Source organism: Triturus cristatus, chromosome 10 (genome assembly GCF_964204655.1).
Source record: "Triturus cristatus chromosome 10, aTriCri1.1, whole genome shotgun sequence".
Taxonomy (NCBI): domain Eukaryota; kingdom Metazoa; phylum Chordata; class Amphibia; order Caudata; family Salamandridae; genus Triturus; species Triturus cristatus.
The window spans coordinates 210,341,755-210,355,439 of NC_140593.1; the positions used below are offsets into that span (position 1 = coordinate 210,341,755).

General features: G+C 39.4%; 1 protein-coding gene across 6 annotated transcripts in view; it reads left to right on the plus strand.

Moving 5' to 3' along the window:
* Nucleotides 1-13,685, plus strand: part of NEBL (nebulette) — a 678,034-nt gene that overhangs the window by 535,695 nt on the left and 128,654 nt on the right. For 4 of the 6 annotated variants that reach the window (XM_085630816.1, XM_085630817.1, XM_085630818.1 and 1 more), the window contains one exon: nt 6,834-6,938. The exons of the other annotated variants lie outside the window; for them this stretch is intronic. In XM_085630816.1, coding sequence (XP_085486942.1) covers nt 6,834-6,938 — 105 coding nt within the window. The remainder of the gene's footprint in view (nt 1-6,833; nt 6,939-13,685) is intronic. 6 annotated transcript variants of the gene reach the window in all.

Below are 13,685 nucleotides of genomic sequence, written 5' to 3' on the forward strand. Positions count from 1 at the left end.
TGTTGAAAAAGATGCCTACAAAATCATGCGCCAAATACTCTTCCAAGAGAAACCTGAACTTGACTGTGCTAAATATGATTACATGTTAAAATTTGAGAGGGTGAAAAATGAAGAAGGATCTCTGGATTTTCAGCACCTTAAGCTGTGGAATGCTCTGATCCCAGGTCTGAAGGCAGAGACAAATGACATGTGTTTCAGAAGAGGCCTGAAAAACAAATTGCTTTTGATGCCAAATTACTAAAATCCGGGTAAATGAAAGCAGGAATAATAGAAAATTATCCTGATTTTGACTGGGTGCCTCTTGGACAATTTATTCACAGTATCAAGACTCCTCCTTGCATTCAGTGCACTCCAGTAACTGAAAGAAGATCTTCAGTCACATATAAACTTCTCAAATACATGTATCAATACAGTATTTGAACTTTTGGGAGCTGATGAATATTTATTCTCCCTTCTGATGCATGTGGGTTGGCTGCTATTTTTTAAAGCTTTTATGCTCTCCTTATAGCTTCAGCATGATATGATTGTCTTAGGTTTGCTTTGGTATCTCTGATTTGGCTCCCCACCTAGATTTGTGTAGCTCAATAATAAAGCTAAAATGAATGGGTGAAAAATAGACAGTTATGTCTAGTGCCTTTACCCACATTACCCACATTTAAACCTGAGATCACATACCATTAATCATCATTCATGCCCCTGGGAATTTGATCTATTGTTGTCACTTTTGAGTGCTATCAATAAGGTCTCGTTTTCAGCAAATGTTTTTTTAACCCTGTTATCTTCTACAAAATTTAATTATAGCTTATTTTCCTAATGATGATTACTTTTTTATAAATCTTTGAGCAAATCTAGGCATCAATCTTGTTGTGTTCATTGAATACAAATCCTTTTCTACATGATGAGCATTGGTTCAAACATTTTTAAATAGTCTTATTGAAGCACCAGAAGAAATATTAATTTCGTAAATAATTATGTCACAAAGTCACCTCACCAAGGTTCATATATTCTCTACAACATGCTAGCCACTGCAACATTTAGAGCTTAAAATGTTCTGTTCCTCTCTCATTCAGAACTATACAAGTTGATGTAATAACATTTAAAGCAAGCAGACACCTTCTTTGAGTTTATTGTCTAGACTCAATCCTTATCCATAAATGCCATGATTCTTTTTTCTTCCAAGCATCTCTTTGTGTAAGCCATTACTTATTGTTCTTGTTCTTATTGTTGTGTGGCAGATAAAGAGCCATGATTATGGTACCGCAGTGCTTTTCTAAAATCTGATGCTAAGTTTTTGCTGAAACAGGTTCAAACTTTTCCTTTTTAAATCACATTCAAATTTGTTTTGAGGAGATGAGTGTTCTGTGGTTACTCAGACTGTAGCTCTGATAAAGGCCATTTAGGAATTGATGTTTATCATCTGTTTCCCAGTTTCTGTAAATGTGAAGATCATGCAAATCAGCTTTAAATCTGATTTAGGCTTTCCACCATGACTGGTCTAAAATAGAGTTTGAACACATGAGATTCCAAAATGTGAATTGCAGTTTTTAGTGCCTCGAGTAAAAGATCCATTCGCAAACCAGGGATATTCGGCTGGCATGCCAACTGGCTTCAGAAAGAAGGTGCAATTTCTAGTGAAACCTTTACACTTAAAAGTAACATCCCAAAGTGTCCAATTGCTGTGGCCACAACACAACCTGGCTAAAGTATGTCAATTAGGCAGCTCACAATTCGCCCTCTACCCATGATTGGCTGTAAATGTAAGGATGCTTGTCTCCAAGAACCAGAAGACCACAATCTATACCTTTGGTTTCATAAATGTGAAGAATTTTTCTTAAAGCAGCCCATTTCCAAGAAAAGGGGAAGGTGCTGCTTTTAAAAACTAAAGGTTTCCCATTTGGGAGAACATTGGAAGAAGTATGCAGTATACCTCTGAACCATTGCATGATCCCTCTGAGGCTGTCAAACATGATACCCAACGGGAAGCCTATGCAAATCAGTTACCACCATAGACTGATGTTTAGTAACTGATCAATAGATTGTGAACATACTTTTGGTCACAAACCATTGATACACATCTTTCTTAATCACAAAATCCCTTTAACATGTTCAAAATTCTTTTTCAACTGATAAAATGTCTTTAGTGCATTGTAAAAAGCCTTTTGTTGTCCCAAACTGTGTAATTTTGAGAACTGCAGAATTTAGAGTTGTGAACAGACTTTGTACATGGTGCCTTCATTTCTCAGTCTTTTCTCAAACTGCTTCACTTAATGTTTATGTTCTTCGTTTGAGTCCATGCAGCACCCGCCATAATGGAAGAGGACGACGGTGCAGGCGAAGCCTCATACTTTTCTTTAGAAGCTGCTTATAGACTGCTGCACTCTTTTTGGAAATTGTATGGGGAAGCGACCTCCAGTAGAAGGGGCAGGACATTTATAGTCAGCCGACATGACGTTCGCTAAATTCATCCAATTCTTGAGCTTTACTCAGGGATACAAGAAGAAGTACAATGTCCATGTTTTCTCAACTTTTTTCTGTCTATGTGCTTTTTTAACAACATTGCCAGTGACCCATGTCTCCTATTAGTATCCTCTTTGCTATACTCTGGAATGGCTGTAATAGGGTGGTTCAGAGTAGAGGCTGGCTGAAGTAATGTGTTAATGATAACCGCAGTATAAGTTAGTGCATGTTCCTGGGCTTGTGAAATAATGCCGCAAGTCACAAGCTTGTGTTTGCTGTGTGTACCAATGATGTTCTCCCACTTATGTCCTGACTGACTCTAAAGCCCACAACCAAATCTGATTTCTGACACTCTAGGCCTATGCTCCAAGGGTTACCCATAGTGACCCCTAGATTAGGATTAGGTGAGTCCCCAAGCTATTCTTCCTTTCCCTAGTTCCATTGGGGCATGTCTTTAATCCCCAACTCTAGGTTTTGGCTGTTTGGCAGCATATGTGGAGTTGGGAGGTGTTGTTTCTGTAGTCAGGGAACATGCCCAAACACCTTCATGTAAATAATTTCCAGTCCTTTGGTAACGTGAACCCATGTGATTTTATTTTGTAGTGAATAGCATGGTTCGTCAGCTTTTTGTGAGACAGTGATCATAATACTGCTTGCAAACCACTAAACATTTACCATTTGAAAAGTTGATACCTCCACTACACCTTCTGTATGTGTTACCAATATGTAGAATGTTGTCCACAGAAATGGCAAGGGCAGACCATTCTCTATATCCTCTTTCCAAATGTATCCCTCTTCAGGTATGCTTTGTGTGGTGTCACATAATCATCATTTTCTAAAATGAACGCTGAGGCTGGACAATGCTGCCTATTATCTGCACAATTTGCATTTCTACAGAAGCAGCAAATATCTATCCAATATGAGTGTTTACAATTCCAAATTCTAAAGATGCACCTTAACTGATTGGCAATAGGCTGATTTTTTGGTCTCAACTTGTCTTTTCTATATCTGCTGTTTTCATTGCTGTCATTAGCCATCCAAAGTCCAGAGATTCTGATTTAGATAACCAAGAAGCCCCCTCAACTCCTCATCATAGGGTGGATGAGGACTGCAGAATAGCTCAAGCTTCACGAATAGACGAGCTAGGATTCTGCCTGGCAAGACATCCTGTACAAGGTTAGTTTCATTTTTGTAGTATTTTCTACCTTTCCCCATTCCCTTAACCCAATAGTCTCCCTGCAGCATGGCAAAGGAATGAGTTCATCAACACTTTGTCCATGGGTGTGAAAAGAAATGCTCCTGAGCCACACTTTGGAAGGAGGGGGTCATCTCCCTCGTCATGCAGATAACTGGCATCAGGATTGACAGCTCGAAGAGAATCATTTTTTGTGCTGAGTTATTGTGGGGTGACAGTCCAATATCCCCCAAAACTCAGAGTCAAGTCTGACCCTTTCATTGGGAAACTATACTCCTTGAACTGACAGCTTATGATGCAGTGACACTACCTACCGCAAATGAATTGCAAAATATCTGACAGCTAAATTTCAGGACCATCCTAAGCATGAAGATTAGCACAACCTCTTGATCAATTTTTTTGCTCTACAAATTTTAAAAGAAACACTAAAAAAACTAATTTAAGTCGTGATAGTGATCAATTAGAATTTGTAGACAGTACTACAAAGGCTATCATGTTTTACTATGGATGGGTATTCAGATACAAATTAGGGTCTATACATTTAGGCAAGGGAGTAGCTCCTGAAGATGCAACTTTCTGTTTTATGTCTACCCTCAGAATGTAATTCTTTCCCTCAACTGACTTAATCACCACCATCACTGTGTTGCCAGTTACTCTTTTTGAGGGAATCAAACTAGAGAAGAGCTTTCATTTCAATATTAATATTCTCAGCAGGTTGCAGGCACGGTAGATGAATTAATGTCACTAGTTTGTTTGCCAATGTCTCTGTGTTCACCTGAGCAGTAATTCCAAGTACCTTAATGTAAGAAATCCTTCTTAAATTAGCCAAAGTCTCAATCCTGCCCTCCACCATAACCTGGACTCTCCCACTGATCTGAGTTGAAGTGCTTTCACATCTCAAAATCTTTCATTTATTTTTGCACCTTATGTTAAAAGGAAACACACTATCTAAAATTGATTTAGAATCAGATGTCTTGCTCTGAGAGACATGCCCACCAAACATTTCCACTACATACTTCAACTGATCAGAAAAAGTAAATGTCTGTCCGATGTTTTTCTACAGGTTTCTGTGTATGAACATGTCAGTACTTGATAGGAGAATATAAGTGAAAGATATATATTTTTTTCATTATTATAGAAATGGTTAGAGTCTTAGGGTCAGATGGACTATTTAGTGGTTGCAAATTACTGGTCACATTTGAGACCAGTAAAGATTATAAGAGCTGACCTATGTACTACTGGGTCTGTTCTTGAAATTCCGAATCAAAGTGGGTCGCAAACCTACCTACCATATAAATACTAATTAGGTAGGTCCCCAATTTCCAATCACTACGATTCACAGGGATGATGGCCTCCAGACCACCATGTTTATTTTTACCTTTCAATAAAATAAACTTTTTTTTGTAAATGCAGCCCCTTTTCCTTAAAGAAACCAGGCTGCATTTAAAAAGAAAAGTTGACTTTTCTGTGGTTTATTTGAGAATTTGCAGTGGGCTTATGGGCCACTGCCTACTCCCAAATAACTTCTTTTAACATTCACAAGTGGTAGGGGTCCTGAAGGGACTCTATCCTTTTGCAAATCAGTTACAACCCCAACCTGGGGTCAATGGTTTGCAACTGCTATTTCAGTCCTAAGCCATTGATACCTATTGATGGGAATCATTATTTCGAGGGGACTCCTACAACACCCCTTTCCAAATAGCGATTCCTTATGCATTTCTGAACCAATGTTAGCTGTTGTTAAAATGTTACCAACTAACAAAAACTATGTAGAATATTTCTAAAAGCTGTTTTTTTGGTTGCAAACTCCAAATCTGAGAACTTTGTGACTGAAGAACAGCTTTATGCATCTTGGGCCAAATTGTATATATATAGTATAACACTACAATACATGTCAATGACATACAAGTCCTTAGGAAGCAATGACGTATACAATAACAGTAGTCATCGTTTGCATGGATTCATGTTTACTAAATAATAATCATATTTTTTAATACTAAATTAGTAATGATAGGATTTTTTAATTTCACAATATATACTGTTAAAGGATTATCAGTCGGGAAAAATACTGTTGACAAAGTGCAGCAATAAGCTAGAAACATCCAAGTTCATTATATAAAGCAGTGAAACAAGAAATGAGATATAGTGTTCATGTTTATAGTGAGCAATCACTTGATTGCCTGGTTTTATTTTAATTAGCATATTTTTCAATTTTGGTGGTGGGCTGTGTACAGTAAATGAATATATTTAACAAATTCACTAGGAGAAGAATGTGTGTGATGTTGGTGTTGCGTTTGAATGGGTTAAGGATAGGGTAATAGCTGGTCCAAATTCTCTAGGCTTAGACTTACTGAGGATTATTGAGCATGCACTTGTATGGCACTATGCAATTATGTCCTTTGCCTGCTGGCTTTTGTAATGGTAGGTAAATCAATGCAGTGCTTTGTGTCACTTTTTACCACATGAGTACCCATGCAAACCTTAGCAAATTAATCCCTTAGCCCTTGATTACAAGTGGCAGAATTTCATCCAAAGCAGTAACTCTGGATATAGTTCTCCCACCTGCAACACTTGAGTGCCTTCCTGCCTGGAATTGCCAGGTATGCAATCTCTGGACCCAAAGCATCTGGCCCTGAAGACACTGGGCCCTCTTACAAGCTGCAGAGGCTGTAGGCAGGAATAAAGCCTGACCCCTGCCCAGACCCTACAACACCAACAAGGAGCAGACTCACCCTAGACATAACCCTCATTGGCTCTCCCAATGAAATTTTCTGCCTGCTCAGAGATGGGTGGTACCCATTATATCAGTGGAAAGTACCCAGCATATCAGTGGTGAAAAACCACAAGGAAATGTGACTATTATATCTGGATTTTGACCCTGCAATATTATCCACCCCTGCCCCAAAAAAACCCCCAGCAAACTTGTAGTCAGGGCGTAGTGTGTTTTTTCTCCTATACATTTTTTTCTGTATATCCATCTGGTGATAGAGCTACAAGTTTCACGGTGTGGGTTTAAGCCTGGTACAAGAAGTCACAAGTAAATTCCAGTTTACTCAAATGAATTTTGTTCAGAATTTGGATTCACTTATGACTTGGATGAATGACATTAGTGATGCAAGAATATATCATTATATGACAACAAAATGTATAGCCTAATTGGTAGTGTTTCTATTTTTTTCAGAATAAATATAAAGACAAAGCTGGAAAGATGCTCTCTAGCTTCTCTACGGTTGCAGATACTCCTGAAATACAAAGAGTAAAGAACAGTCAGAGAAACATTAGTGCTGTAAGTTAAAAAAATTCCTAAGCATGACAAAACCTTTCAGTGACACTTCATATATGACGATCAAGTGCTTTGTGTTTTAACAAAAACACATTATCGTACAGAGTTTTCAGTATTTCAAACTTGACAACGCATTTTCTCTATCAGCAAGTATAATTTCCTTTGTAATTGATAAAGTAGATACTAAGGCCCTCATTACTACTTCGGGTGGGCGTGCATACGAACGCCATCGCCTCAGGCAGGTGTCCGACCCTCTATATGTCGGCATTCCCACCTGCCCAATTACAATGTGACCACCATGCTGACGGTAGGAAAACTGCTCTTTTCCATTGCGACTTGTGCTGTGGCCCTAGAAAAGGGTGCAACACAAACCACAGTGGAAAAGGGCAGCTCTCAAATATCCATCCGCCGTGTGCTAGGCACCATGTTGTGTCTGGCACATGGTGCATGGATGTTTGGGGGGTACCACATGTGCCCCCAAGCCACATTCCAGTGGCCCACAGGGTGTTGGGGACATACTTGGGCCCCCAAAGCCCCATTCTGCCATGTAAAGGCTGAGGGAAAGGGATATCCTCATCCCTGCGGCGGTGCCTCCACAGGCACCAACCTCATTGTAAGGATTATGCTCCGACCACTGCCCTGATGGGCTCCTTGAGCCTGTCAGAGGCAGCAGCCTTTCCCCCGCCCAAATCACTCTGACCACCGTAAATGTAATCCAGTAGTCTGACCAATACACTAGATGTCGAGCAGACCGCCATGATGGCCTGTCGGTGGTGGTTCATCTGACATAGTAATGTGGCCCTAAATTCTGTTTGCTGAGGTTGAACAGTTTTAGTTGAAAATTATTGATTGAAAAGCACATTGATTGAAATGATTTGGGTGAAAATTAGTTTATTAGCACTTTGTACAAAAATGCATAGTTTAAATCATTTTAACTACCTCACTATAAATAGTTTCAATATATATTTCCTTATACATCTATATTTATAACAATGCATTACAATGATAATAATAAAATAAAAATGATTTGCAATTGTCATGCGCTCTTTGGAAACAGAATAATATGATAACAGGCACTGGCAACCCATAAGTATGGCTTGCACTTTAAGTTATCAATCAAATGTTTTGGCTTTGACAATGCTAATTGTTCAGTTTGTTTGGTCTACAATTGGATGGCGTACCCCAGCAAAACATAGTTTTTTTTTCAATGCACAGGTAGGCGAACCAGTGTGTGCACTGTCACTGCTTTTTATCTCAGACCATCAATCAATAATTATTTGTTTGATTATGTGTTAATAATCCTACAATTACAAGCTAAATCACTATGGATACATCACTCATCATAAAACAAAAGGGCTATAAATATATATCATATTTTTTTATTCAAGTTATATAATACATATTCTTTAAAACTACAATAAAAAGGACATCTTACATTAGTACACTTATTGGAATATTTATATGTGTTTAGCAGCATTCAAATTTAAAGCACATGTTATAAAGGACACAACAGCTGACATGAAAATGGATCTATAAACACTAAGAACTTCTCGGGTCTGGAACGACATTAAACAGTAGAAAGAAGAAAGAAATGAATGGTGAAACTGAGTCTCATTAACAAAACCCTAATGGGGGAAGGAATCCCTTTTCAGGACGAATGCCCTCACTCACCATAGGTGACATGCTTCATCATTTGGGCTTTCTCCTCTCAGTGGGATAACCTAGTCCCACTGAGGGCTACAACCACCTCACTAAGATGTGGGAGCTCAGGGATGTTTTTAAATTTGTGCCTAGAGTATGGATACTAAAATCCCAAAGACGAGCAATGTGGTGATGCAAGGGTGCAGCGCAATAAGTGAGTGAAAAAGTGTAAAACTAAAACTGCCTCGTGCAGATGAAAAAGAACTTTATTAACTCATCTGTACTGGCAGGATTAAACGCAGTGCAAAGCAGGAACTACTGAAAACAGCTAGATTTAGAAAAAGGTCGACATGTTTCAGCCATTAACCATCTAACAAGTATGTCTGGCTTTCTTCAGGACCGATAAACAAAGCTGCTGCTATGAAAGTGCAACAATAAGTGTATATAAAAATTCTTAATCCAAAAGCAGATTCAGTATCACTGGAACTTGTCTAAGGAAAAGAGACACAGAAAAACACAATCATTCCACTTCCTAGAATTTTAACAAACAATTTCTGTACTGTATGAGGATGATGCTCTATTCATTGCCTCAAACGAGTTTGTTTTGAAGTCTATTTAAGTACTTCGCAGTGTTTTTACTCGCCCAATTTGAGGGACAAGTGAGCCCACCTCAACCTGGTTACAACTCAGGGAAGGGAGCCCCGCTCTGAAAAAACAACAAGCAAATGTCCAACAATTAATGAGTCAGTTATGCTATGTTGTATATCAAGATGTGTAAGTAGTGTCACAGACCACCAACAAAAGTGGACCCAAAAATTAAGGGCACGAAAATATAAAGACTATATTGTAAATAGGCAGATACTCTAATCAATCTTAAATGAAGTGTGGGCAAGCGTTCGCCACATTGAAATGAAGCAGAGCTCAAAAGTCTGTGGGCCTTGGTTCAAAATGCCTCACAATCAACAATGCAATGATATAAACAAGTAAAGTCTTAGTAGGCAAATGGTCGAATATGTAATTAAATCACAACCATCACGCTCTAACAGCAAACACACAAAGTAGTTCAAAAACGGTTAAAAAACTGCCGTAAGCGCTGTCCAAAAAATTATGAGTACATGTAGTGCCACACCCAGTTAATATGCCGGTTGGACATCGAGATTTTGTTAGCCAAACTTGATAGCACCAAAATTGTGTGACATTAAAAATGCAAGGCTGTACAAATTGTGCTGTTTTTAGAACAATTGTAGTAATCTAGTCTTAGCAACAAAAAGATATAATGCCGCGATGACAAATAGTGCAATAAGGGCTAAGTAAACCATGTCCCTTCACAGATATTTGTAAATGTCTGTGCACATAACTATCGTAAAGGTGTCCTTAGTATTTCCGAGAATTTAGATAAAAGGGAGAGAGTTTCACTCGCTCAAATCACTTTCCAGCATCGAGGCATGAATAACAATGCCACCTAATTTTAGACATAACAAATGGGGCAAAATAGACTAAGTAGCAAACAAACAGCCGTCTACTCCTATTTTCACGACCCAACCCAACTCACCTCTCCGTCGGTACTCCGTTGTAGTACAAAGTTGCAACCGGAGGTACCGACGTGGGCAACCCATTTTCTTAAATAACAACGGGGGTTGTGTGCACAAATGATACGAAGACCCCATAGGTGTACCGCTCCAATGCCTGTTTAAACTACCACGCATGCGCGAAAGATCAGTGTATAGTCTCGCGCATGCTCAGAATAGTCTTCTTTCTACTTAGCCAACTTTATCAAGACGACAATGTATGTGCTCATGAACAATAGTAGAGAAGTGTCTCTCCGCACTGCCAGTACCAACAAGCATGAGTATCAGGGGCTATAATTAAGTGCAAGATGTGAGTAATGACCAAGTTCACAAAATTAGTAGTTTTAGCTATGCACCTAATATTATAAGCGCTAATTTACCCAAATTGAGGAACTAGCCACCTCATTTCATGGTGAATCTCACCCATAAATTGTAGGAAATGGAAAAAATCCCTGTCATAAACAGTGATACCCTACAGCTATCGAGAATGCTCATAGTGGGGAGTCAAAATATAGTGAAACTTTAGAGAGACAACCAAGGGATATCATCATTAAGTCCTAACGTGTCACTTTTAATGTGAAACACCCAGCGTTGCTCTCTTCTAAATAAAAATTTAGAAATGTCTGTAATATGCTGGGGTATTGCAGGTTGTTCAAGGAGAGTCCATTTTAATTTATCTGCTTGGTGGTTAAAATCTAAAAAATGATTAGTTATTTTTGTAGATCTTCTCTTGCACCGAATGGTGCTTTTATGTTCCAATATTATCATTTTTGCCTTACGTGGTCATCCCCACATAACGAAGGGAGCAAGGGCACGTGATCAAGTAAATAACTTTCTCACTGTTACAGTTTGTGTGCTTATTAAGCAACCAAGGTTTTGTAGTGCCAATGTCTACCTCAGCCATGTGCATTGTTTGCGGACAAGCCGCACAGGAGCCACAAGGATAGTGCCCCACTACTGGCGGTAATCCCCATGGCGATGGTTGGACAATGCTTCTCTGCTTCATTCTGGGCCTGGTATGAACAATCTGATCTTTTAGGTTGGGACTCCTTTTGAAAGCAAAAAGAGGTGTGGGTAAGGGCTCAGCATCGATGTTGAGGATCCTCCAATGTTTCAAAATACTCCTCTTGATTTTATTTGAGTGAGGACAAAAAGTATTGACACAAGTCAGTTTAGGACCAGCCACATCAATCAGAGCTTCTCTGTTATTATTGGCAGCTCGTTTGCGCGATCTGCGGATGGTGTTCGGAGGATAATTCTTCTCTTTGAGCTGAATGGTCAATTGCTTAGCGTGTTCTTTGTATTTCTCCATTGTGGAACAATTCCTCCTTATCCTGAGAAATTGTCCAAAGGGCAAGTTCTCTCGCAAGGCCTTCGGGTGAAAACTATCAAAGGATAACAACGAGTTCCGAGCAGAAGGCTTTCTGTAAAGTTCTGTACCCAGGCCTCCTCTGTCAGGATAGATACAGATATCCAAAAACGGTAGACTGACATTTGAATAGTCCACCGTGAATCGCAAATAGTGGTTCTTCGAGTTAAGCCATGTATGAAAGGCTTCAATTGTTTCAGGGGTACCCCTCCAGATGACAAACACATCATCGATGTATCTCTTCCAGATACGTATGTGTTTTCCAAACGGATTGTCTTCTGTTTGAACGATAGACTGTTCAAAGGCATGTACATATAGATTAGGCAAACTGGGGGCAAAAATACTGCCCATAGATGTACCAGCTATTTGTAAATATATGTCATCCTCGAACCTAAAGAAATTTAATTTCATCGCCATCCGTGCACACATCATTATAAAATGTACTGGGGTTATGCTCTCGATGGGTTTGGATGTCAGCAAAGTCTCTATGGTCGCAAGGGTCTCATCCTGTGGTATCGAGGTGTATAAAGCCTCCACATTGAAAGAGACCAAGTAATCCTGTTCCTGATCAAAATTGTTCTAATTTAAGAGACGCAACAAATGCTTGGTGTCCTGGAGATAAGACGGCATCTCCAATACCAGCGGTTGTAGAAAAAAATCCACGAAAGTAGATAAGGGTTCCAACAAGGAACCTACTCCAGAGATAATGGGTCTCCCTGGAGGTGGTAACTGTCCTTTATGCACTTTAGGCAGCACGTAAAAGTATGGCACAACAGGATGGAGTGCTACTAAAAATGCTGCTTCATGATCTGTGATCCAACCGTTGTCCTTTGCTTCCTCCGTCATCTTTTTGATTTCACTTGTCAGACGTTTTGTTGGTTCCATTTTGAGAGGTATATAGGCATCTCTATTATTGAGCTGCCTCAGGCATTCAGCTCTATACGTGATGCGGTCAAGAATAACAATGGCACCCCCCTTGTCTGCCGCTTTAATGACGATAGTCTCATCATCAGCCAAGTGTTGCAGTGCATGGTGTTCCGATTTTAGTAGATTATGGTAATGTCTGGTATCCTGTTTGAACAAGTCTTCCACATCTTGTGAAACCGCTTTCTCAAATGTCGCAATCTGAGCAGGTACCAGATGTAATGGAGGATTAAAAGTAGAGCGTGGTCTGAGACCTGTCGTTTTCGTGTCTTCAAGTTGGTCATTTGTATCTTGCGGGTCTTAAAATATTTATACCCTTGGACCCCCTTTTTCAAAGTTTTTGGTGTGTTATAAATATAAAAAAGGATCTCCCAAAATCTGTAAATGTAAAAGAGCAGGCCTATACTGATAAAAACCCCTGAACCTTAAAATAGGGAGCAAGTAACTTTTAAGCAGGTAGTGATACGTCGGGCAAAATAGTACCAGATGCTCCAACGTTTCTAAGGCAATTCCAACACATGGACATGTTAAAATGAAGTTACATTCATATTGTCCAGGAGGGAAACATAGATTGCACTGTAATGAGCCCAATCAAAACCTTGCAAGCAAAGATCTCTCCCACGGGTTTTTGACCAAGGTAGGATAAGGCTCAAGTCTTGTGTTTGTTTTTATTATCTTATAAGCTCTCATGATCTATTTTTCCTGGGCCCTAGTTTCCCTCATTTCCATGTTTAGGCTAAAATACTTCTCCTTTTCCCGTCGGATTTAACAATAGACTGAGGAGTAAAGTACAATGCGGGGTGCGCCAGTTTAATTGCCAAATTTTCTATTTAAGCCAACCACTGTATCTTATTCCCCAGATCACAATCAAGACAATCCTGGATTACTGCCCTATAATGTCCCCACACCAAACGGAGATCCATAAAAGTAGTGGGGCAAATTTTACAAAACCCTTTACAAACTCCAGACTTAGTTCATTATGGATAAAGGTACTTGGGCATGAGGGGCCAACCCCAAGCAGTTTCCGACAGAAACAGTTATTTCCCATCTGTATCTTTGTACAATTTAGATAGCCCCAAATGGTTGCACCATATGTAAGTACTGGCAGGCATTTCATCCTATAGATTTGAAGAAGAGAGGCTATGGGTTTGTTTCCTATTGTTGCAGAAAACTTAAAGAGGGCACCACAAGCTTGATTAAACTGTTGGCCTCTAACAGCCATACATGGGCTCCAGTCGCGTTGTTGGT